The sequence below is a fragment of the Sceloporus occidentalis genome, unplaced genomic scaffold, assembly GCF_023333645.1.
Source record: "Sceloporus occidentalis isolate IW3139 unplaced genomic scaffold, rSceOcc1.0.p SCAF_6, whole genome shotgun sequence".
Lineage (NCBI taxonomy): Eukaryota > Metazoa > Chordata > Lepidosauria > Squamata > Phrynosomatidae > Sceloporus > Sceloporus occidentalis.
In genome coordinates, this window is record NW_028316986.1 from 128,057,946 (window position 1) to 128,085,617 (window position 27,672).

Below are 27,672 nucleotides of genomic sequence, written 5' to 3' on the forward strand. Positions count from 1 at the left end.
CTCAGTGTGGCAACTGTGGTTGTGTTGAGACAAATTTTCAATGTTACAGCAAGACGGCTGTGTTAAGTCACTTTTCCCAATGTTGTATGGAAATAACTGTGTTGAGACAACTTTTCAGTGGGTGCCTTACCAATGGATGCTTTCCACTAGGTCTGCCAGGTGAAATGAAGGACAGAGCTCCTATGCCTTTAATAGTTTTGGAAAACCGGGAAATTCCCTCTTTTACACAAGCATTAAAGGTACAGGAACCCTGTTCCTTATTTCAACTGGCAACCTTACCCTTGCAGAATGAGAAAATTTATGAATATTCTTAATATTCTTATCTCATAGCTCCTGGTGTGCCACCACTCCCCGTCACCAGCTATTTCAGATGTACGTCCTTCTTCCCTTTCAGAGAAGCAACAGTAGGAGTGTCAGCAGAAGTAAACAGAGAATTTAAAATGGGGATCCTCCCCCTCACACAAACATATTGAGCAAAACCCAGTAGTATCAAACAATACAGAGAAATTGAATGTAATCCCTAGGAAGATTTTTTTCTATGGTTTTTATTCTGAAATCACTCTGTCTTATTGAAAAAACTTTATTAGTTTGAAGCAGAAATCATTAACCTCCAGCTGTAAATCTCCTATGTTTTTCCTACTGTTTCTTCATCTTTGTCTTACCATAAAAAATCATTAAGGAAGGGATGATGAACTAGCTCCTTAATACATTTTGATTGGTCATGCTAGAAACTATCCATCTGAACCCACCCAACTCCTCATCAAGCAATCTACTTATCCTGACAACACACTGCTCTTTTGGGTACAATGTTGTGCTTGATGGGAGGTGAAGTTCTTTTGAGGGCTCTTGAGAGTGGGGTTGAGTCTCTCCTGCACTGTTAAGAAGTTGCTTAAGTCTGATTTTCAGATATATTATTCAGATCAATTCTAATGGCATAATGTTTAGGGAAAGCCATCCACCCAGTAGGAATTACAGTTCTCTTGCTAAAGGACTTCTTAGTGTTGGTCATTCTGTGATATATAGAACTGCATGTTTTTAACCAAAGTGCCCACTAAGCTGAATATACTGTAAAAAATTGTTTCAATATCATGCCATAAGCAGCGCATGGAAGAAAAGAGAGGAAATGTTTTAGGATTATATCATCCTATATCATTTGACACTCAAGAGGCAATGCAAAAGACAAGTCAGAGAGGGTAGTAACAGAATGTTCCTTTGTTTTCTGCATGACCCCATAGACCTTTTTTTTTGTGTGACTAAACCAAAAATATAGCAGAAGCTATTAGCAATTTTTGTTCCAGGAATTTGGAACAGGCAAAATGAGAACACAGACATTTCTTCAATATGGTAACAACTGCTAATCTCACTTTTTCATTTATGGTGCTTTACTGGGCAACAGGAGATTCTGATACAGTAGTAAATTGTGATTTTTGTTGTTGTTATTAATCATAGAAAAATAGAAACATAGAATCGTAGACCACAAGGGCCATCCAGTCCAAACTCCTGCTATGCAGGAAATCTCAATCAAAGTATCCCTGACAAATGGCCATCCAGCCTCTGCTTAAAGAACTCCAAGGAAGGAGACTCCACAACACGCCAAGGAAGGAGTGTGTTCCACTGTCAAACAGCCCTTACTGTCAGGAAGTTCCTTCTAATGTTGAGGTGGAATCTCTTTTCCTGTACTTTGCATCCATTGTTCTGGGTCCTGTCCTCTGGAGCAGCAGAAAACAAGCTTGCTCCCTCCTCAATATGGCATCCCTTCAAATATTTAAACAGGGCTATCATATCTTTTCTCCAGGCTAAACATCCCCAGCTCCCTGAGTCGTTCCTCATAGGTCATGGTTCCCAGACCCTTCACCATTTTAGTCGCCCTCCTTTGGACACGCTCCAGTTTCTCAATGTCCTTTTCAAATTGTGGTGCCCAGAACTGGACACAATATTTCAGGTGGGGCCTGACCAGAGCAGAATACAGTGGCACTATTACTTCTCTTGATCTAGACACTATACTTTTATTGATGCAGTCTAAAATTGCATTGGCCTTTTTAGCTGCCGCATCGCACTGTTGACTCATGTTCAACTTATGGTCTACTTGGACTCCTAGATTCCTTTCACATGTCGTCTCGTTCAGCCAGGTTTCCCCATCCTATATCTGTGCATTTTATTTTTCCACTCTAAGTGCAGTATCTTACATTTCTCTATGTTGAATTTCATTTTGTTAGCTTTGGCCCAGCTTTCTAGTCTATTCAGGTCATTTTGAATTTTGATCCTGTCCTCTGAAGTATTAGCTATTCCTCCTAATTTGGTGTCATTTAACCATGTAAAAATAAGTAAGAACAGAATAATTTAAACAGAATGTCTAAAAGGAGACTCAGTTTCAGATTGTAAGTTGTTTGTATGTGCTTTTGAAAAACTGAAAAGCCTATTTTGTTCCTGATTGCTTCCAAATTTTAGAAATTCACTTTTAAAAAATTATTTGAAGCTGTGCAGAAGTACCTTGGAATTATTTGATATACATCTACTGTCTTCCTAACAATTTCACCACAAATTTATTATTAATTCATATAGGCTAAAGAAATAAAAATATTTCCCCCAAAGCAATATGGAAGAGAAGATCAATGTTAGAGTAAATGCTGAATATTATAATGAGGCTGCAGCCCCAAATGTCTCACTGAGGGAGTTCCATGGATACAAAGGGTGACCGAAGTCCCAAGAAGAGGTTAAAAAGGGGGGCAAGGAGAAGAGGGAAGGCTTTGCATTCTGGCATCAGCCTCTGGAGTCATTCTTCCCTCATTTGATTGCTATTTATAGTATGGACCAATTTCAATGGCATAAAAAATTCAAGGTGTGATTAACTGTATTTTGTGATTTACTCAACCTGGGTAGCACTTGGCTTCTTTAAAAACTTCATAATCCCTTTCAGGTTCCTCAGATATTAGGCACCACTGCTCTCAATCTAATGGGATACTTGATATCATAACCATCTTGTTATAAAGAAAGCAGTTCATCTATTTTGTTCTGAGTCTTGGGAGCACATCAGTAACAGCTGTTCAAAACTGAGAAATAGTCTTTCCCATTGATAAAAGTAATTAAGATACCTCATTCAGCTGTGGGTCAATTTGGATAACATTCCTCCCCTCCACTTCATGTATCATGAGACTGAGGACACTTTAAGACTTGTGCTGTTTATAAATATACACACATGTTGTTTCCCACAGGTAGAATGTTATGTATCCACTGGATCTTATGGTACATCATTATGTGAGGGCAAAGGGACTCAAGTGTGAGTGAGTCCAAATCCCATTCTGAATCTCATCTTGCACAGAAGATAAAGGAAAACACCTAATACTGTATATACAAATAGAGATTTTAAAATATATTGAAGTCTATTTGAAAGCCTTTATTTTGCAAATGGAATGAAGGATCAGAGTTGGATGATACACATTGCAGAAATAATCCAGTTTGACACCACTTTAACTGCCCTGGCTCAATTCTATGGAATTCTGGGATTTATAGTTTTGTGAAACATTTAACCTATTCTGTCAGGGCACTCTGCAGTAAACTACAGAAATTATGAGTGTAAAACTGGATTATTTTTGTATTATGGATGCAGCCACACTTAAATTTTGCTGTTCTCAAGTTGTCAACAATGTACAGTTTTTTCTTTGTTCAACTCCCCTCATTTTTTTAAGTTTAAGAACAGCAGTTTTAATTTTATCATGTTGTAACTCCATGCAATTCACTGAGTTAGAAACAACAATAAAAATCACACCTTTTCTCCAGGGAAACCAGGAATGCCGTTTTCTCCTTTAGCTCCTTCTTCACCCTACGAAATAAATTGTAAATAAATTTGGTTTGATGTAAATATTTTAAGTTATTGTTTAAAAACCCCACTTAAAACTTCCCAAATATTCTGCATCATATATAAAATCATATATACACCATCATATGTAATAATATATTTGTATATTCTGCATCATATATTTTGCAAAATCATATATTTTTAGTTTGCTATCTATGCTAAAAATGAACAGCAAAATAATATCAAAAGTGCAATAAGATATACAGTGGCATCACACCACTGAATAAACTGAAAATACAATTTTAAAAATTGTGGCACATTTAAATTATAGAATAAATTAAAGTTTGAATCCTAGATTAACTTTTCTACCAAGATAAGGAAGGCATAAAACCACTCGTGTACTTAGCACATGACAGGATTCATGGTTTCTTTGATTAAGAGTGGTGCGAGAAATGTTCAACTTGAAAAAAATAATTTGCAAAACCCAAAGCTATAACTTGCCAACTAGTTGCCAAGTATAGTAAAAATGTTGGTTATTACCTTTAAAGCCTATTACCTGTATGGTTTGGGTCCAGGTTACCTACAGGATCTCCTCTTTCCATATAATCCAACCTGTTAACACTGTCCTCGTTCATCACCCACCACCATTGCTGAGGTCAAAACAAGGTACCCAGCCATGCTTTCAATGATGGGTGCTTCGTTCTGACTCAGAGTGACTCACACCCACAACAGTGACACCAGGTGATGAATGCAGACCATAAATGAAAATGTAGCTGCCTGACATTGCTGATCTCCCCAAAAAACTGCAGCAAAAAGTAATTTATTTAAATGCAAGTTAGGGGGAAGAAGCCTCAAATCAGGTGAAGGAGTCATGAAGATCGTCTAGACTTGATTTGGGGTTTTGGCCCAGTATCTTGTAAGCAGGATGCAGCAAACCCAGGGGGAACTTGTGGTAAATCACTCATGTAGACAAAGCTCCAGAGAACTTTTTCTTCGGCTAGTCCTAGACTATGGAATGACACTGTCTGAATTTAAAACAGCATTAATGACCAGTCTCTTCCGGCAGGACTATCCAGATGATTTTTGAATCATAAATTATAAATTTTAAACTATGTATTGATCATTTTAAAATGTATTGGTCTTACATATTATTTTAAACAGATGTTATCTGTTTTAATAGGTTTATGTGCTTTTAACTAATGTTATGTGTTGCATTTTAACAACAGTAACCAAAACCACCTAAAAGTTAGTTCCTGTTACAGTAGACTAACTGAATCAATGGTAATCTGGTTGGTCACTCAATAAACTGGATCTTGTTAGACTAATAGTGGGATTTCAACCCAAGAATTCCAGTACTGTACTGCTCTACATTTCCAGCAGGACACATGTTAAATACAAAATGCCAGTATGCTCCTGGCTCAGCATTTAATGCTGATATCACAAAACATTGCTGTTGAAATAGTAGGTTAAACCCACAGTCCTTTTCTAATTGCCATTTCTAAAACCAAACTCTGCTTTGGAAATTGGGGATGAGGTCCATATATAAGGGTATTTTTCAGCAACAAGCCCTCTGATCTAATAATTTCAAATGATGCATGTGTAAAGAACAGATCCCCAACTGGATCTTAGTAATCCAAACTCCATTGACTTCAGGAATCATAGGCCTGTTACAGACAGCCAAAATAAAGCTGCTTCGAGTCACTTTGGAGGTATGGTATTTCAATGATACATGCGTCCTAAGAGTCCAAAGGCCTCACCAAAGCCACACTCCAGTCCTAAGGACTGGAGTGCAGCTTTGGTGAAGCTTCCAGACTCTTAGGACTCATGCATCATTGAAATACCATACCATCAAAGTGACTCGAAGCAGCTTTATTTTGGCTGTCTGTGACAGGCCATAGAGTCTAGGGATCTGGACCATTAGCACTAATGAACTAGTAATATTATGTACTCCAGTTGATGAAACATTATCTGTAATTAAAGCCAAGCAGGAGAACTGTAATCTAGTACCTCGTAATAATGATGAACCACATATGTCTGTCTCCGAGTGCATAAATAAATGAATATGTTTTGCAACCATTATAAAACTAATCAGATTTTCCAGGCCTGTTTTCTGTAATGTGCAATATCTCTCCTCTTTATTGATTGATAATTATTGAGAAGATTATGTGTTTTATTATTTTTTAAAACTGGCTATTATCTTCAGAATGTATGTTTAAATTGCAATTTTAGGAGACTGATTTAAGTTTGAATGCTCAATTGTATTACAGTAGAATAGTCCTTATAGCATGGCTGGGAAACTTTTGGGGGTTGGAGGTAACCTGGCCTCCCATGGGACCTTGGATGGCCAGCCTGCATCACAACCTGCTTTTAAAAATCATTGTAATTTACTGTTTCTAATAGTATTGTTTATTTAATTGTCTTTTTAACTTTTGCATCAAATAGGTTTTATTTGCATTTTGTTATGAACTTTATGTGAGCCACCTTGGATTACATACCAGGACAAAGGTAGTATATAAATTTAATTTAATTTTAAAATGTGTTCATTATATGTAGTGTTGATGTGCAGTTGAACCTTGCCATCATTGTGCATCTAAAGCCCATTCTGTACGGGCACCCTAGTACATGCTCGGCACGTACTAGGGTTAGGAAGAGGCATCCTTTACAGACGCCCCTAACCCTAGTAAACGCCAAGCAAGTACAAAATGGCAGCCCCCATTCTACATGGGCGCCGCCATCTTGACGTAGCAGACACTTAGCGTCCACATGTCTCGGTGCGGTAATGATGCTGCAAGTGCGCCATTAGCACCTTGCGGCATCATTAGCGTGCTGCAAAAAGAAGCCGCTTTTTGCGGCTTCTTTTTGCGGCTCAGAGGAGTCACGCAGTTTGGCCACTGAGGCTCCTCCGCGCAGCAAATGAGGGCGCTTTGCAGACTGCCCTTTTGGGCGGTCTGTAAAGCACCTAAAAGAGGCTAGTAGGATGGATCTAGCTCACATGGCAGTGATTCTTCATTACTACACTGAACCATAGTTTAGTACAATAACAACAAATTGAGCTTCCTTCTGGACTAGCGCATTCTACACTTTCCTCTCCTTCTTCAGTATAGAAATAAGCTTCTGCTTCCATTTAGATGAACCACAGTTTAGCATGTCTTCTCTCCTCTTGCCTGTGGTTGAACTTAGCTACGGTTAGCAGAAATAATTCAGCTTTATAAAATGTGGTCTTTCCACAGACCATAATTAAGATTAACCAAAGTTTGTATATGTTCAAACAACACAGCAAGCCAAGGTGTGGCAAATCTAAAACAAAAGATTCTGAACTTCTCTGCAGAAGCAACATGCATGCCTGTTGCCAGGCTGTTTGTCCTTGTAATGTCTGGCTATGGTTGAATTAGCCCATGGATCAAATATTTCATTAGAAACTGGTTCTCAGAAGTGAGAAATCTGCTTTTCTGAAATGTCAACTTCTTTTAAATAGACACACCATGCTATAACTACTGTTATGTTGCTTCCAGCCCTAAAGTCCATGTTTCATTAGAAAATATCTCAATGCAGAAAAAACTTACATTGCTATGTATTCAGGGGAGAGATGAAATATTAGATAAAGGCCCCATACAGACAGGCCAAAATAAAGCTGCTTCGGGTCACTTTGGAGGTATGCTGTTTAAATGTTGCATGCGTCCTATGAGTCCAGAAGCCGCACCAAAGCCACAATCTAGTCCTAAAGACTGGAGCACAACTTTGGTGCAGCTTTCAGACTCTTAGGACACATTCATCATTTAAACAGCATACCTCCAAAGTGACCCCGAAGCAGCTTTATTTTGGCAGTCTGTAAGGGGCCAAAGTATCCTAGATTTCATTAGGGTGTGTGTGTGTGTGAGAGAGAGAGAGAGAGAGAGAGAGAGAGTGAGTGTAGTAATATTTAATAAAATAGGTGAGAAGACTTGCTGGTTGTATGATGGAGAAGGAAGATACATCCTAGTAAATAACATGAGATAAGCAATTGCCCGTGCTGGAGTACCATAGGGCATGGTTTCAAATCATTACTCCAAGCAACATAAAACAAGAAAAGCAATTACAGGAAGGACAAGGTTCCTAAAAACACAACATTTCTGCAAGTCACTACTCTTATATGTGCTGACTTGCCTCCACAGGCAATATCTTGCAGTGTTTTTACCTGCTTTCCAATCACAGCAGTGATTCACAGAAACTCGAAAGGCTGCACCTGTAAAATCCAGCTGGCAACACTTATTTATTGGCATGGGCACAAGGGGATGAGCAAATCAGAGAAAATGAGCTGCACGTGCTGTACTTCAGCCAGAAATTCAGATCCAATGAATTGAAGTAATGATGTTTAGTATATCCCATTGAAATGATTTTGAATGCAGGCATGTAAAGCTAGTTCAGTCACCACCAGCAGGATGAAATCCTGACTATTTTATTACCATGTGCCACCAGTGCTTGAGAGTAAGAAGACAGCATGAACAGAAGTGACTCATGTCAGCTTCTGTGAGTGTCCATGGAATGAACGTTACATCATATTTCACTTCCTGCGCTGCTTCTAGCTATTTTAAGATCACTCCAAAGCATTTTGTTGTCTCCCATGGTGTGTTTTTACATGCCTCATATTTTGAATAACTGCAGTTCTGTGCTGTTTATAGCTTTAAAAAGTCTTAAGTACATCTAATTTATTAACTAGAAATAATTAATATACACAGCTGTATATTAATAATAGCAATAAATTTAAATGGCCTTTCCTCAAGCCTTTATGATAATGTGCTATAACAAATTAGCTTATGAAGGTATGATTGCATCATTCAATCTCACTTTCAGAGGTAAAGGATCAAATCTAAAAAACTCACTGGCAGTTGATCTATGTTTGGCTTGAGGAGAGAAATAAGCAACAAAGCCCTACTGCATTACATTTACTCTCAAAAGTGAAAAAGTTTACTTTAATTATGTGAAGTTGAAGGCTTTCACGGCTGGCATCCATAGTTTTTTGTGGATTTTTCAGGCTATGTGGCTGTGTTCTGGAAGAGTTTATTCCTGACATTTTGCCAGCATCTGTGGCTGGCGTCTTCAGAGAATGCTGGCATGAAAGTGAATGGGATATATCTATTATACTGTGTGACCTTTGGTTGAGAGGAAGTGATTTACATGTTAATCTGTGTGTTGGTCTGTTGTTGAATGGCAAGGCCTCGGGGTGTCTATTTAATTAGTGATCCATTGTCTACTGGGGAAAATACTGACCCTGGGTGGGTTTCATTTACACTTTCTGGGTCTTGATTTTGGTGTTTTTCAGGACTGGTAGCCAAACTTTGTTTACCTTCAGGATTTCTTCTTTCCTGTTGAAATTGTCTATGTGTTTGTGGATTTCAATGGTTTCCCTGTGCATTCTGAGCTGATAGTTGTTGGCATGGTCTAGAATTTCAGTATTTTCAAACAGTATTTTATGCCCAATGTAGCTTATAACATGTTCTGCAGATTAACACAGATTAACATGTATATCACTTCCTCTCAACAAGGGTCACACAGTATATATACCGCACTCACTTCCTTCCCAGCATTTTCTGAAGATTCCAGCCACAGATGCTGGACAAACATCAGGAGTAAACTTTTGTAAAACACTGCCACATAGCCCAACCCCCCCTCAAAAAAACCCTATTACTGTTTATTACACACATTAATGTGTTCATATTTTAAATTTATGTTATATTACTGTATCAAACCTTGCAAGAATGAAAATGAATGAAAATCCCATTCATAATTTTATTCCTACCCACTCCCCCTTCTCCCTGTTTTGAGTTTGAAAGAAGGAATGAGCTGCATGGATTTTTGAAAATCCAATTTCTCACCCATCCACTAAAAGGGAATGACTGAGATCAAGAACAAATATGTGCCTACTGGAAGGATGCAGGAAGTAAAAAGGTTTATCAGGTGGCATAATACAGAAGGAGGCCTTCCAATCTCTTTGACATTAGAAGGCCGAATGTGTGCAAGAATAAATTGAATGTATTACTCATTTATATGATAGTAAGTACGTTTTTGTTACTGTAAATATGTAGCATATGTTTTGCTTTGCGTATATGCGATTGTAAATGTTGAAAATATGAATGTATGAATGTGAATGTTTTTAATTGAAAATAAAGATTTTATTTAAAAAAATAGGGGAGGAGGAGAGGGGAGCAAGAAAGCAGAACTGATAGAGAAACTGGATTATATAGCAGTCTAGCACTCCAACCACCAACACGGCCATAAACCAGACAGCTGTATGTCAAATCAAGCTCCCAACAACATCAAAATACATTTCTATAAAACTAGAAGAATATCCAGCACCCCTGAACACAATGATTAATTTCTCTCCTCAATATAGCACTGGCAGAACCTAAGGGCCTGAACAGACAGGCCAAAATAAAGCTGCTTTGGGTCACTTTGGAGGTATGTTGTTTAAATGACACATGCATCTTAAGGGGGCAGAAACTGCGCCAAAGCTGTGCTCCACTCCTTAGGACTGGAGCACGGCTTTGGCACAGCTTCCGGCCTCTTGGGAAGCCAAAGTGACCCGAAGCAGCTTTATTTTGGCCTATCTGTTCAGGCCCTAAGTTTCTCTGGGTTATAGTTTACTGCAGTATAGCTAAATGGGCAAACAAAAGGCTATCCATAATTAGCATCTATCCACAAGTTTTTGCAAACAATTTGTTTGTTCATAAAGTGTTGTCCAATGCCTAGCTAGATCTTCTGCCCCTGGCTCAACCTAGAAAGGAAGGAAAGTATCTAATTCCTTTGATGTGACCCTTGAGCTCATCATTCAATTTCAGTTTTCAACATGACAAGGTTAAGTTGTTTCCCTTGGATAAACATTAGTTACAGTACTAATTATTATCCAACAAAACAAATAAATTGGAAAATTAAAATAATAGTTTGATTTATTACTGCATAATAACTTAATATGAGTTTAACAAGTCATATTTATGGTCTCTTGATCCTCAGATCTGAGTTTTATAAAAATAACTTGTATGGCTCCAATCTAACCGCCCTTTCCCCCCATAACAAAGGTTCTTAACAAAGGAATGTTAGAGTCAACAACCTTACAAGCATATATTTAAAATGTCTAGTTTGCTGATTTTCTGAATGTTTGTTTTTCCAGACCTAATATCTTCCCGTATCATCACTCCAACCTCCAGCCATTTATCTCCTTTCTCTCATGATTTCATTTGATTACGTTATGGATCTTAAAAAACTAAACCAGTCTACTTGTATATGTTTGATAAGGAATGCTAGGCTTGTCTCTTTATCCACTAGAGCCTGTGTGTGTTGAGAGAGAGAATGTGTGTGTGTAATTGGTTCTTCTTTTGTTCTGCAATGTTCATCTCTATGCTTGTGACATGCAGTAGTATCTCTTACATTCCCAACAAAGACCTACTCTTTGATAACACACACACACGCACGCACGCACACACACACACACACACACACACACACACAATTGCCCATGACTTATTCTTATGTTAAATCTATAGTAGAGAAAGCACTGGAGATACATGGCTAGGTGCTCCAAAGCTATTGACTGGACAGTTGAGTCTGCTTCCCTAAGAGTTGTCCTGCCTTTAGTGGAATTTTTTTTTCTGTGAAAGAGACTTCCCTGTCTTTACCTGAATAGGCAACATCAGTCAAGATGTTATGTCAGGAAGCCTCAGGGGTCTCCTTCTTCTGAAAGTAACCTTTGTGAATCTTTACGTTTTGTTAGCAACTAAAGTTTAGTTACATGTGAACTCCCTTGATAAAGGTATTGAGCTGGAAACTGGAGGTGATTTATTCTCTTGCCTAATCTGGAGGTGAATTATTTTCTTGTGTTCATCCACATGGTGGTAATACTAAACCAGTTTATAAGAAGCGTAAAGGAGCTTGCCCAGCTCTGTATGTAAACTTGTTTCTAACACATCCAGGATGTAAGAATTATTAAAAATTCAACTGGTGGCTATACTCTTAGTAGAATAGACAAAGATGTCTCGCAGTCTGTTTAACCTTTCAGGGCTGGAAATACATATCAGTTTGCCACATCTCGCTATTGAAACATTATGATACAACCCTGATCTAGCAAGGGAAAATGCACTCACAATGTGGAATAAATCCACCCCCTCCAACATTTCACAGATGAAAACTGGGACACATATGACAAGGCAAGATTGGAGTGTGCCCAAGATGGCAAAAGTAATGAGGAAAAACACACAAGCTAGAAGAGTCTACATCAACTTGCTTTTGCCTGAAAGGAAAGACTTTATTTCTTCTGACCGATCCTGCCCAATTAAGTTAATTGATTATAAACTACTTTGGCATGTTTTGCTTGGTAACTGAAACAAACCGAGGACAAAGGGGGAAAGTGGGAGAAAGAGTGAGAAACTGGGACATTTTAAAAGCTGCTAGATAAAAAGTGGGATGGCAGATAATCAGGAAAGTATGTGACAAATCAGTTGGAGGGTATATGACTGCAGAGGTGGATATTTAATTGATCACAGTTAGACTGGGATTGTTACAGAACAAATTAATTGCACTACTGAGCAGTGCAGTCACTCATTGGGGGCAGGACCTCCGGGTGGGCCTTCCAACAGACTTCCAGGTCATGCGGGAGCATGCGTGCATGGCCAAAGATGCCCCTGCATGGCCTTGGGAAGGACTGGGGAGCAGCCATGCAGCCTCGGGAAGGGGCAGGAACCGGCCAGGTGTCACCCCTCTCTTCTGGGGTGTCACCTGATGCATCTCAACACACACACACACACACAATGACAGGCTCACCTTAGGGTCACCGTAAGTCAGAAACAACTTGAAGGCACACAACAAGTGTGAGTACCTCCACAGGTTAGCTATTATACAACTTAGGTAAGTTATTTTGCAACTTCAGGTATAATATCAAATCCATCTAGCTGGATTCTTGCAAGATTGCTTATGCGTTGTGTTTTGGTCAGAATGCAAACTTATTTAGAAATCTAAAAACTGCAGGGGAAGCAATTATAGCCCTTAAAATTTAATGAGTTTTCCCCAAAAAATTCACAAGGAATAATTCCCTTATAATATCATTCTTTTCTAACTTTTCCCCCACTCCTTTCTAGCTTTCCCTGACCCAAAGTATAACATATAGTTGACTTTTGCTTGCTTTGTTCTCTGGGGACCCAAAGCAGGTCTTAAGTGCTTTTCTCTTTTCCCCTGCTATCCTAGAGACAAACTGCCACTTCCTTTCAGACACTGGGGAGTTTACTTTCGAATGCTCCAAGGATTACCAGGCAAAGCCATTATTCTTTACACATCAAAGGTCCTTTCAGGCAGTGTGATCCCCAGTGTACTTTTAGACACAATGAAAAAGACAAAATTAAATCCCAGGGTGAGATGTCTATAATTCCATGCCTCTGTATTCTAACAAACACTTGCTGAAAAAATCTTGGATAAAAAAAGTGAATTGTATTAGCAGTACAAGAAGACATAACCTTTTTTTTTATTTTACTTGGCATTGTATTTCCTATAAAGTGTACTCAAAAGCAAATTCTTCTAAATTCAGAAAAGCTCTCTTAACAAAATATGACACTCTTTCTACATTGTCTGCACATTCTCAAGCCTTGCAGACATGTAGTATGGCTTCCTTGTTGCTGTGGGTCTTCAGGTCATTTCTGACTTGCGGTGACCCTAAGGCAAAATTATCATGAGGTTTTCTTGCCAAGATTTGTCTTTTCCTCCAATGCTGAAAGAGTGTGATTTGCCCAAGGTTACCTAATGGGTTTCCACGATTGAGTGTGGATTCAAACCCTGGTCTCCAGAATCATAGTCCAAATACTGAAACCATTACACCACAGTGGTTCTCTGACCGGCCTTAGGTTAAGAAAGTTAATTGCATTCTCAGTAGAAGACGACAACACTTGCCTTCCTGCTGTTGTTATTTCCAAGGCATTTCTGACTTGTGGCAATCCTAAGGTTAACTGATTCATTGAGTTTTCTTGGCAAGATTTGTTCAGAGGGGGTTTGCCTTCTTTCAAAGCTGAGAGAATGTGACTTACCCAAGGTCACTTAGTGGGTTACCTTAGCCAAATAGGAATTTGAACCTTGGTCTCCAGAGTCATAGTCTAATGATCAAGCCACTACACCATGTTGTCTCTCCTTAATGCTGAGGGGCAGATGTGTCCTAGTCTTCCTATTTGTCATAGATCAAGAAAGCCCACCAAAGAAGCAACTATTGACTCCTGAATTTGTTTAGATGCAAAATTTTAAAAAGTATATTACCTATCGTGCCCTCATCCTCAGTCTCAATGAAGGCTTAGCTGCTCAGTTTTGTGAACACTGACCTGGAAATAATCAAACTGATGTCTTGATGGATTTTATCTATGGGTATGGGAATACCACAAGCCTTATGGGACATTTTCCTCTAGTCGTTCACAGAAAACAAATTCTACTGTACATGCACTTTCCCTGCCTTCTTTGGTCATTTGGAACCTTACACAATCTATCTTCCAAGTCTCAGGGATAGCAGATGGATTCTCAAGAGGTTTGCCTTTACAGACATGTCCCCAATACATAATTCATGAGGTTGGCATGGGGTAATCTGGCAGAGATAAAGTCAGTTGGTAAAGTCTTCTCTCCCACATGATTACAACTCCATGGAAAATGCTCCCAGTGCACCCAAAGCACAACTGCATTATGTGCTGATTAGAAGACTTTGGGTTGCACAAAAATAATATTATGTTTTCATGATTATGAATATGTCATGGCCATCTCTGTCAGAATGATTTCATTTTAGGAATTATACATAAAATACACATTCCTATGAGATCAAGTAATTCTTGAATGAACGTAACATGCAAGAAGCAGCAGAAAATGTGATAGCTGGGGATTGACTCTGCAACAAATTTGCATATTTTTATGAATAAAACAATGTTATCCTTCCTGCATTGAAAATGTTGTTTTCTTTCTTTTTTATTTATTTATTTGAGTATTCCAGAAAAGTTTTCTACACATATACCCCATACAGATACCGATATACAGTATTTCAAAACAATAGAAGCACAGAAAGGACAAATATATATATAAATAATGAAAAGTATAAGTATAAAAAAGAGAGAAGTTAATATTATTTTATCCAGTTTTCTTACTATGATTTTCCCATAATACTGAAACCTTATGCCATTTCTCTTCGTGGTGTTGCTGGGTTCTGTTACTTTTAGACATAGAAATCATATCTAAAGTGGCCAACTCATTTAACTTTAGTACCCATTCTCCTACTGTTGGGGTCTTATTGGATTTCCAATACTGAGCCCATTTCAACCGCGCGGAAGTAATCATGTATAATAAAACACTCTGCTCATCTTGTATCAAGTTATCCTGAATACCATCTGTTATATTTAACAAAAATAATTCTGGGCTCAAAGGTATGTTCTTCTTTAAAGTACCAACTATTTGTCTATGGATCTGCTTCCAGAATTTTTGAGCATCCTTACACGTCCACCATAAGTGATAAAAGGAACCTCCTTTTTCGCCGCATTTCCAACAATTGGAGTTTCCGTGTTTGGCAATTCTAGCGAGTCTAGTTGGAGACAAATACCACCTATAAAATAACTTGTAATAGTTTTCTTTCAAATTATTACAAGTAGTGAAACGCAAATTTCTTTTCCATACGTTTTCCCAACTGGTCATAGATATGTCTCTTTGAATATTCTGTGCCCATCTTACCATGTTGGTTTTCACTGTTTCATCCCACATTTCAATACTTAAAAGAAATATATAAATTTTTTTAATTAATTTAATTCTAGTACCTCTAATAATCTTATCAAAATCAGGCTGTGTATCTTGTTTATCTAATGCCTCTTTATCTCTCTTCCATTCTTCTCTAATTTGCAAGTATTTTAACCACGTAAGGTGGAAGTCTAATTTTAATATATCCTCTTCAGATTTCAGAACCTCTAAACTTCCCATTCTCGTTAGTAAATTCTCGTATCTCAACCAATTAGTTGTTGCGTTACTTTCTTTCTTGTGGTATGCCTCCTCTGGGGAGGTCCATTTTGGTAATCCTCTATAAAATAATTTTTTATACTTATTCCAAATAACTAGCAGAGAGTTCCTGATATAATGTTGTATAAATTGCATTTTATCCTTATTTGTTCCATAACAAATATATGCATGCCAGCCTAACTTTAAACCATAACCTTCAATAAAATCCATCTTGTCGTCCTCCAGCGAAATCCAATCTCTAATCCAACTTAGGGCACATGCATTATGGTACAGTTCCAAATTGGGTAATCCCAATCCTCCTCTACTCTTAGTGTCCTGCAGTACCTTACGTTTAACCCTAGGTTTCTTTTCCTGCCACAAAAATCTCACAATATCTTTTTCCCAGATCTTGAAAGGTAACTTATTTGTTATAAATGGCAATGTTTGAAACAGAAAAAGCATTTTTGGGAGAACCTTCATTTGAATTGTTGCAATCTTCCCTAACAAAGATAATCTTTGTTTTCCCCATCTTTTTCGGTCTAACTTTATATTCTCCCAAATCGGAACATAATTGTTTTTGTACAAATCTTGATTGTTCTCTGTCAGAGTTATACCTAGATATTTCACTTTATCAATCAACTGCAACTGTGTAAAGGATCCAAATTCCTCTTTTTCTCTTTTAGACAAATTTTTGGTTAGGATCCCAGTTTTCTTTTTATTCACCCTAAGACCTGATAATTTACTAAATTCCTCTAAAACTTCTTCTAGTATTCGAATTGATTTTTTTGGGTTCTCCAGAATAATCACCACATCATCCGCAAAGGCACGAAGTTTGAATTTATATTTTGGAAATTCCAACCCTTGTATTCTGACATCTTTCCTTATTTTATTATTGAGAATTTCAATTACTAGTAAAAAAAGCAAGGGTGACAGTGGACAACCTTGGCGGGTCCCTTTCTCAATGTTAATTAAATCCGTCTTCTCCCCATTTACTATAACCCTTGTACTCTGTTTACTATATATGTTCATTATCCAATTCTTATATCTACCCTTTATACCCCACTGATCCAATGCAATCTCTAAAAAATCCCAATTCACACTATCGAATGCTTTTTCGATGTCCAAAAATACTAACCCCAATTTTCTACTTCTATGCATCTGAAAGAACTCTATCACGTTAACAATTAATCTAATATTATCTTTCAAATGCCTTTTTGGTAGAAATCCTGCTTGTTCTGAGTTAATTATAGATGTTAGTATCTTTTTCAATCTCTCTGAGAGGATAGTAGTAAAGATCTTATAATTGCTATTCAAAAGCGATATAGGACGGTAATTCTCTATTAACTCAGGGTCTTTACCCTCTTTTTGAATTAACGTTGTTACAGATTGACGCCAAGATTCCGGGTAAAATCCCCAATCTATACCATTTATGGTCTTTAGTAGGGGGGGTATTAGTTCTTCTTTAAAGGTCTTATAAAATTTTCCTGACAGCCCATCAGGGCCGGGAGCTTTCTCCTCATTGAGCTTTTTGATTGCATTTTCTAGTTCTTCCACAGAAACTGGTTCATTTAAGTTATTAAGTTGAGATTCAGATATACCGATACCAATTTTATCTTTTATGTACTCTCTTATATTAACCCTCGATTCTTGAGATGGTTCCTTTTCCCTATAAAGATTCTCATAATAATTCCTAATCGCTTCCTTTAAATTATCCTGATGAGTAATCAGAACTTCTCCTTTTCTCAATTTCGATATTAATCTCTTCTCTTTTCTCTTTTTCAATTTAAAGGCAAGCCATCTTCCAACTTTATTAGCGTTTTCAAATTCATTATATTTACTAAATTTAATTTTATCTACGATTTCCTGAATTATATTTTCATTAATCTTATTTTGAATCAACTGCAATTCATTAATCACTTCCTCATCTCCTAGTTTACTTTTAGCCTCTTGCTCCTTAATTTTCAATCTTTCAAACAGATCTTTGTCTTTTTCCCGCTTTTCTCTCTTCTTCCTTTTTTCCTGTTGTATTAACAATCCCCTAAAGACCGCTTTGCCCGCGTCCCAAACAACTTGCATAGGCGTTCCTTTTTCCATATTCTCGTGAAAATATAATTTAATTTCTTGTCTTATTTTACTTACTATTTTTTCATCAGATAATAGGAAATTGCTCATCTTCCAAAATAATTCCTTAGATCTTTGTTTTAACAGAAGTCTTACCAGGCAGTGGTCTGACATCACCATTGGGAGGATTTCTATATTAAATATATCTGTATTAATTAATTTAGATGTTAATATTAAATCTATCCTAGACCAAGTTTTGTATCTATTAGAATAGAATGTAAAATCTTTCTTATTTCCATGTAAGATTCTCCACATATCTTCCAATTCTAAATCTTCTATCATTTCAAAAGCAGTAAGTGGTAATTTACCCTGGCCTTCCTTGTGTTTTTGTCTTGCTCTATCCTTTCTAGCGTCCAATACTCCATTCCAATCCCCAGCTAATATAATTTTCTCATAATCCAATTCTTTAAGTTTCACATGCAATTCTCTATAAAAATTTGCTTTATTTTCCTGCGGGGCATATAAATTAATCAACAAAATCTTTTCCCTTTGAAATAAAATTTCTACAGCTATATACTGGCCTTCTCTATCTTTAAACACCTCTTTTGCCTCTACATTATTGCTTACGTACATCGCTACTCCTCTTTTTTTCTCTGTTTCACTTGATGCTGCAAACAATCTACCTAACTTTGGATTTTCCAATAATTTAACATCCGCCGATTTTATATGTGTTTCTTGTAAACAATAAATTTGCGCTTTATGTTTGATTAAATAATGAAAAATTTTATTCCGTTTATTCTTCAAATTAAGACCATTAACATTCCAGGAGAATATTGACTGCATCGTCATCCTGTTATCACCTCTTTTTTTTTTATCTCTTCTTTGTCGATTGTTTCTTGCCTTTCCTCTTCTTAGTGTTTATACCTTGTTTATTACCTGTATATTTTCCCCTAATTTCTCTACTTAGTTCTAATTGTTTTTTGCTCTCTGACAATAGTTGATCTGAATTTTCATCTGATTCTTCTCCCGATTTTAGATCTCTTTCATCCTCGGATTCTATCGAGACCTCCGAACCCATTTCTTTGTCCTCTTTATGTTTAGCCAAATCTTTTTTGAAAATGTTGTTTTCTGTGCAAAAAATATGTGAGAATTTTGTTCAGAATTGTGAAAACTCTTGTCAGTCTAGCACTGAACATGTCATGGTTTCCAGACACCTGACAAACATGTTTTTCAACCATTTTCCAATATTTTCAAATATTCTATCTATCCTTACTAGTAAGCTTTTTCTGATTTCCTCCAAAAAGGTTGCAAAGGCCCCAGTAGCACGTTGCCAAATTTAATCATGAGTATAATTTAAAAAAGGTATGTAGAAATATGAATTAAGTTACTGTATGGTGTCACACTGCCTGAATCCTATAAGATTATAAGCAGCAGCCTTACTGAAAGAAATATTGTTAGGCGGGGAAGAAAACCATAAAAAATAATGACAAACAAATGAGGAAAGAATTTATGGGGTAAGATAAAACAAAAGCATATTCTGTGAAACATGTTTGTGTATATGTCAGCTTCAGAAGAGTGGAGATACATGTATAGCTTGGCTACTTTTTATTATTATTATTAGAAGAGAAACAATCCAAATGTTTGAAGTTTCAATAGAACATATTAAGATGCCTGACCTTTTCCTACTGCTCTTGGCATTTGAGATTCCTACATCTCTGTTCCTGATAGCAAACCAGTATGTTATCTTATTTCTTTGAGGGGTTATAACTTCAGCTTTGTGGGGAAATAGATACAGTATGTATCTTTCAGCAGGAGAATGAGGGTGTACATACACTGTAGAAATAATGTGGAATGACTGCTTTAACTGCCATTGCTCAATCTCAGAGAATCCAGGTGTTTGTAGAACTGTGAGATATCAGCACTCTTTGGCAGAGAAAGCTGAAGTTCTTGTAAAACTACAAACTCCAGGATTCCAAAGGATGGAGCTACAACACTTAAAGTGGTGTCAAATTGCATTATTTATATAGTGTAGATGCACCTCTGTTGATGCTAAATAAGAGACATTGGGGAAAACTTAGGCCTGTTACAGACTGCCAAAATAAAGCTGCTTCGGGTCTCTTTGGAGGTATGCTGTTTAAATGATGCATGCATCCTAAGAATCTGGAAGCTGCACCAAAGCTGCACTCCAGTGGTTAGGAATGGAGTGTGGCTTTGGCGCGACCTCTGGACTCTTAGGACCCATGCATCATTTAAATAGCATGACTCCAAAGAGACCCAAAGCAGCTTTATTTTGGCAGTCTGTAACAGGCCTTAGTCTTTTATGCACACATGTCTGCCCCATTTATCCATAAAACAGTGGGGAGTGTCTATCTTTTAACTAAGAGGGGTTCAAGGAGTAGAAACCCATACTCTCCTGCCTTCTCCTGAGGCATAATGCCTTATGCTCCATCACTGCAAGCACTTTTATCCTAAGCTCAATTAACTTCTTATACAGAGGATTCATGATGCAACAGAGATATATATTAGGATAGTAATGTTGGTAAGAGTGTTCAGGGCTTTTCGCATAGGCACCCTTTTACTGAAAAAAAGTCAGCTAGTCACTTTACAAGGGGCATTGGCATACAAATAAGAAGCACTACTGCTTCAGCCCTCACCAGATATTCTGATTCTTAATACAGTGAATGCAAGAGGAGGGCTATGTCTCTTCACACATGGAAAGCGACTTTATGGAGAGAAAAAGAAAATTCCTATATTCATGCACTCTCTCACAGAATCAAAGAGTTGGAAGAGACCACAACGGCCATCAACTCCAACCCCCTGCAATGCAGGAATACACATATCATAGCACTCCTTACAAATGACCATCCAGCCTCTTCTTAAAAACCTTCAAAGAAGGAGACTCCACCACACTCTGAGGGAGTGTGTTCTACTCTCAGGAAGTTCTTCCTAATGTTGAGACAGAATCTCTTTTCTTGTAGTTTGAATCTGTTGATCCATTTTCTAGTCTCTGGAGAAGTAGAAAACAAAGTTGCTCCATCTTCAGTATGACATCTCTTCAAATTTTAAAACAGGGCTGTCATATCACCGCTTAACCTTCTCTTCTCTAAGCGAAACATACACAGCTCCCTACATTGCTCCTCATTAGGCATGGTTTCTCAATCTGAATGACGCTGCAGGTTCTGGGGTGGTAGCAATGGAGGAGAAGAGACTAGCCTGCCCATCCTTCTTGTGTGTAGTGTATTTAGAATCAGAAGGCTTTCCCATGCCCTCCAGCATTTCACAGATGAAAATTGGGACACATGTGTCCAAGTAACACCAGAGTGTGGTCAAGATGGCAAAAATTGTTCATGAGGAAGAACACACAAGTTAGGAGAGGCTGCAGAGGTTTGGTTTTACCTGAGGGAAAGGCAAGATGTCACCTTCTCCTTTCTTTTCCCCCTGCTAAGCTACCGTACCTGCATGCAGACTACTTTTGCACTTTCAATTCAGTTTGCAACACTTGATGTAAGCTGAATGCAAAGGGGAAAGAGAGAGAAACTAGGACATTTTAAAAATAGCTGAATAGAGGGTAATTAATTGGGGTTGTCCCTGCCCTATTGGTGCAGTTGGTGTCTATGCTTTCATGAGGACACCAGTATTATCTCGTCTGCCCCTCAGTCTTAGGTTCAATGTCATGTCTGAGCTACCTATTTATCTAAATATATCCACTGTTTGTAAATATTTAAATATATATATAAATTCCAAAAAGCAAACCTTGATTTTGGCATTTTATATACAGGATAGAATTTTACAATTCCATCACATTTAATGAGATTTGAGCATCCATGGATTTTGGTATCCACTGGGAGTCCTGGAACCAATCCCTAAGGCCCACTTTAAGGTGTCATTCAGATAGGAAAGTCCCCAGAGAACATAATGAACTTCGCTTATGCCAAGATGGATATGTGGAGGGGAGCACATCTACATCCCCAACCATGTAATATAAAATTAGCCTATCAAGGTGAAGTATTGTTTCCCAGTAATTTGCCTTCTGAACTGGTTTTCTATTCCTAGGGACTGTTAAACAAGACATGATTATTCAAAAATGATCCCCTACCTACAATGGTAAGTGATGCAGTGCATTCTGTCGCCTCATTCTGTTGCAAGTACAGACGAAGTCTCTGGTGTCTTATCTGTTAAATGATGCTAAGTTTCATACAAAGCAACTGGGCTGCTTTCCAAGTGAATGCGTTTCACTTCTTGAGGTCAGAGTGCTATGTTAACTGCAATGTTTTTTGCTTTGTTTTACTTGCTCACATCAATGAAACTTATACTCCCAAAGGAAATACTGAAGGAAAGAATGATGCAAGAAGGAAGGGTCAAACAATAAGGATTGTAGCATAGGTCCTTGAAAGGTAGAATATGTCAAACTAATCTGGAGAAGATAATTGGTTTTCTGGACAAGGGAAATACTGTCAGTTTAGTCTGTGCACATTTTAGCAAAGCACATAGCATAGTGCCATATGGGAGATTATAACTTAAATTGGAAATCATGGACTGTATGGTGGTAGTGTAGTTAGATAAGAAACTGGTTAAAGCAAAACACAAAGGGCAACATGAAAAGGCCTATTAGAGTTTTTAGACATGTCAAATATCATTTCTGGAAAACTGATCTTCAGTCATAGCTTTGGTACTGGGTGCAGGAAGATACTGATAAAATCTGAAACACAGCTGGAAAAAGCTAGGAAAAGTAGGAGTCATAATTCACAAAAATGAGGTCTGTAGATAGGAGCATTTGAAAAGGGAGATAGCGTTAGCTGTGTTATTATGATAGTACTAACAAGTACTTTATTCTGTGTTTAGAAATCTTAAGTGGGAAATGGAGAAGAGGAAAGCATAGCTAACTCTTGGTAGATAACACTACCAACAAGATTAATATCAGTTCAACTGATAATGCACATGTTTGCAGTACTGATAAAACTTTCATAACAGATGATCAAATTAACACTGATTTTTAAAAAAAATATCAACAAACCAGAGGCTAATAGCAAATGCTACACTACCCAACTATAGAGAAAGAGAAGAGGGTTCACATATAAGACATGAATCTTCAATTTTAAGCAAAGATAAGAATTAGACTAGAGACAGTGCTTCAAACTGGGTCAAAAGAGGCAGAAAACAAGGACAAATGGGTGCAGAGGGCACACGGAAGGGCACTAAGAAGAGCAGTTATGTAACGCATGGATTTCTGTCCACACCTCTCCCAGATACACTAATACTATACATGTTCTTTGTGAATTCAGTATATTTTTACCAAGTGAGCCTGTGTGGTGCAGTAGTTTCAGCACTGAACTACAGACAATATCAAACTACACTGTTACAGCACTATTATTCTACTTTAACTGCTATGGCTGCCTCCTATGGAATCCTGGGATTTGCAGTTTAGGGAAGGCATTTACAATTCTCAGCAAAAGAGCTTTTGGGCCTCACTCAACTACAAACCCCAGAATTGCACAGGAGTAGGAATTCACAGCTAAAGAAGTTAAAGTATAATAATAGTTCTATTATAATTATAGTATGATAGTGATCTACGACTCTGAAGACCAGTGTTTGAATCCCTGCTCAGTCATGGAATCCCACTCCAAGGTCAACATTGGTGCAAGACACACTGCCCAAAAGTGGCATGCTGGCACCTAAACTAGGGTTCCAGAGCATGCGGCAACCTCACGCTCCGGAACTCTAGTCCGTATGGGAGTCGTCATCATGGCAGCGTCCTCTCCACATGGGTACCGCCATGATGACGATGATGACGTGCAGTGTCTGCGCGTTGCTGCGCATTGCATACATCACAAGTTCGCCAATGGTGCATTCGTGATGTACACAATGTGCCACAAAAAGAACCGGGTTCTTTTCACTATGGAGGGACGCTGCACGGTTTGCCGGCTGAGGCGTCCTTCTACAATTAAAATGGGCAAGTGCAGACCATGATTTCGGGGTGGTCTTTACTGCCCCATGTCTCAGAGGACAGCAAAAGCAAGATTCCCCCTGCCCCCATCCGCTGATCAGATCTTGCCCATGAGAGGTTTGTCTTAAAGTCACTATAAGTCAGAAATGACTTGAAGGCACACAACAGCAACAAAACCAAACAAAGTTCTCCCTGTCTCCAGTTAGAATTTGTAAAACAGACTACATGAGAAAGGTAAACAAGACACTTAGGACTTAAGACTTTATCGCATGGGGGGAAATCGGGGGTTTAAACTAACATCCTGTATAGATCGCACAACCGCGGTGAACATTTTCACACACATAATGTTTAAAGAGGACTTATCCCGGCAATAACCACTTAATAACCAGCAACAAATCTTTCCTACCAGAAGACTCCCAGAAGCCACCCAGTTGCCCAGACATGGCTTCAAGATGCTCAGGTGGTGTGGCATTTACATGCTTCTGGAGCATCATGCAGCCACCGTGGGGCTGTGCTGAGACCGGAAAAGGCAGCCCTTTGCCAACCCAAATAGGAGTGGATCTTTTCTACTCCTATTTGGGCCAGGTTCAGGATGGACTGGGGCCATGGCATGTGTTTGCTGCTGCCCCAATGAATCTTCGGCAGGGGCGGCTTCAAGCTGCCCCTTCCTGGCTATCTGTTCCAGCCCTAACTAAAGAAAATTAGAAGTAGAACCCCCTCTAAAATCCAAATCAAATAGTAGTGCTACTAGATGCAGCAGCTTTCAGAATTACAATCATCAAAAAGTTTACTGACCAAAACAGTTTTCAGCAGGTGACAAAAACATATTAAGAGTTAGTGCCAAGCAAATATATTTAGAGAGAGCATTTCATAGTCAAAGAGGCAAAATGAAGAAAGCCCTGATCCTCCTAGAGATCTATTTTAAATAGGGAGAAGCAGGATTGCCAAGTGTCTGCGGGTGAGAATGCACAGGATTGGGAACTCAGCAATAAGATCAACAAGTATATGATCATTCATATTAAAAATGTTTTTAAAGAGGTATAGAGTAAGGTGGGAGAACTAGTATGGAGTAATGGTTTGAGCATTGGAGTACGACTCTGGAAATCAGGGAGTGATTCCTCATTCAGTCGTGGAAACCCACTTCGTGACATTAGGCAAGTGACATACTCTCAGCTCTAGAAAACCCATAGGTTTGCCTTAGCTTAATATAAGGCAGAAACAACATGAAGGCACACAACAACAAAAAGAAGAACAAGATAATAAGATGGATAAATTCTTTTTGTCCCAGATATTCTAAAATGCTCTGCAACTGGAGAACCAAAGAGCAAAACACAAGGGCTGTATAACATTGGTAGTGAAGTTTTATATGATTTTAATGTCTTACCTTTTCTCCTTTCTGACCTGGCAAACCTGCTACACCGGGCAATCCTGCTTCTCCCTATTTAAAATAAAATTAGAATTTAGAAAAAATTAGGTACAAGAAGTAACAAAGAGGTGTTTTACAAGTAAGGATTAGAGAATATCTTCTAATGTAGGGATGTGATTCACGTCTCCCTCCAGATATTGGACTGGAACTAATGTCACATCTCACTATTGGCTATGCTGGCTAAAGCTGATAGGAATTTGAAATCCAAAAAATAGCTGGAAGGCCACATGTTCCCCTCCCCTACAAGGTCAGCACAATATGCCTGAGTTATTTTTGAGGAAATTTACAGAAGAAAGGAAAAAAAACCGATTTGATCTGTTATTAAAAAAGGTCCCTCTTTCTAACAATTACAAGAATGCTTCCATGATGAAAACGGAAGCGTTCCCCTTTAAAAGCACCATCCACGATACCACCAGGAGGCTCCCATCGCAGATTGGTGACACTGGGACGACGAGAGCATGGCAGTAGGTAAGGAGTGTGATAAACTCCTATGTCATAAAACAGTCATTAGAACATGTTATTCAATATTTTTGTATATTTTTAATTATTTTTTTAGTGATGGGATTTTAACATATAATACAATAATATATATTACAGAGTATTACACAGCATCTTTTACAATTGTGGTTTTATATTCTTCACACATGTTTATCTTCATAAATTTTCACACATCAGCTAAATTCTAACTTTCCCCCCTTTATTTTAACTTACCCCCATGCCAGTTCTGCTACACATGTAGAACTTAACCCTGTTTACTCTGTTCTTACACAGTGATCGATTTATATTCACATCTTTGCTCCATATAACAGTGAGCCAAGAAGCATCACACACTGTGCCAGTTTTCAAACTAGCTATTTCAGGATACAGTCATTCATACTGTTCAGAAGATTCATCTCTGCAGCATACCTCGGAGCAACATTTCTCTGGTCAACATGAAGCAGGTGAAACAATCCTTTATTATAGTATTTGTCTCTTTGGTAGAATCCTCTAATCTTCCTTAATGCTGAATATCCATGCTGACATAGGGGTTTGATAGCATGAGTTTCTAAATGGTAAAATTTGTTTCATCAAGGCTATGTATCTGGTATGGCTCTGTGCCATCTTTAACTCACAACTACCATGGCCTTTGCAAGGTAATGAATGACCTGATATGACCACTGGTCCTTTCTGTGCCTTTAGAATATATAAATCTGACAAATTTATAGAAAGGACATAATGTTCTCTAATGCAGGTTGAAGGACTAGATAACTTTAACAAATGAATGTATGTCACAGAGTTCAGACTTGAATTTTGGGCTTCATGGTTATCTTTGGAAGGATAAAGGGAAAACTGGTTAAAGTTTTAATAATCATTATGTGAGACAATCACTATTACATACGTGGAATATATATAAAGCTAGATTTCATTCAAGATTACCTCTTTGGTTTTCAGTTATGTAAGTGTTTTATAAGAGAGAAGTATATACTAAGGTCAAATGGGTAACTTACAAAGATTTGTTAATACTAGAAGATAAGCAATCTAGGCTTTGTCTGCACTGCAGAAATAATCCAGGTTGACACCACTTTAACTGCCTGGGAATTGTAGTTTGTTAGGGCACCAGGGCTCCCTGACAGAGAAGGCTAATTGTCTCACAAAATGACAATTTCCAGAATTCCATAGCATTGAACCATGGCAGGTAAAGTGGTGCCAACCTGGATTATTTCTGCAATGCAAACATAGCCTTTGATTAAAACCAAGAGAAGAATTAGAATCTGAAGGATGTGTGACTGGTTTTGTTGTAGTTATTTGAAAGATTTAAAATGGACAAAAACATTCAAGGGTTTGAAACAATGAAATCTGAGTTTAAGCTTCAATTAAGTACTGATGATAAACATTTGGTTACTAAAATGTATAAATTGTTACTGAGATTTGAAAAAGAAAGGGAACAGGTAAAAGATTGTACTGTATAGTGAAAAGGGCTCAAAATATTGTTTCCTCAATTCAAATGGGAAAAGCTGTGGACTCAACCTTTGAAATTTACTTTCAATTATGATTTGAGAGAAAACTTTTATAAGATGATGTCTAGATGGTATCTAGTCCCAGACAGATTATCAAAACATGTTCAAAAATAGTTCAAATAAATGTTGGAAATGTAAAAAGAAGATTGGGATTTTTTACCACATGTGGTGGATGGACTTGTGATGAAGCCTGGAAATATTGAACTCAAATTCAATTAATGTTGGAAGACATTTTAAAATTTAAAATACAGTTGAAACCAGAGCTTTTCTTGCTGGGAATGTTAAATGAACAAACTGATCAGAAATTTGGAAGGATTTTACAGTATAGGATTACTGTAGCTAGAATTGTGTGTGCCAAAAGATGGAAAGATGTCATTATCCCAACAAAAGAAGACTGGCTGAAGATAATTGAACTTGCTAAAATAGATAAATTAACAATATTGATTAAGGATAAATCTCTGAAAATTTCTAAGAAAGATTGGGA

At 37.8% G+C, this 27,672-nt stretch overlaps 1 protein-coding gene across 1 annotated transcript in view; it reads right to left on the reverse strand.

Annotated features, from left to right (window-relative positions):
* COL19A1 (collagen type XIX alpha 1 chain) overlaps positions 1-27,672 on the reverse strand; it is a 294,427-nt gene that overhangs the window by 177,076 nt on the left and 89,679 nt on the right. The window contains exons 9-10 of the mRNA XM_089530985.1: positions 25,150-25,203; positions 3,767-3,820 (exon numbers count right to left, since the gene is read on the reverse strand). Coding sequence (XP_089387111.1) covers positions 3,767-3,820; positions 25,150-25,203 — 108 coding nt within the window. The remainder of the gene's footprint in view (positions 1-3,766; positions 3,821-25,149; positions 25,204-27,672) is intronic.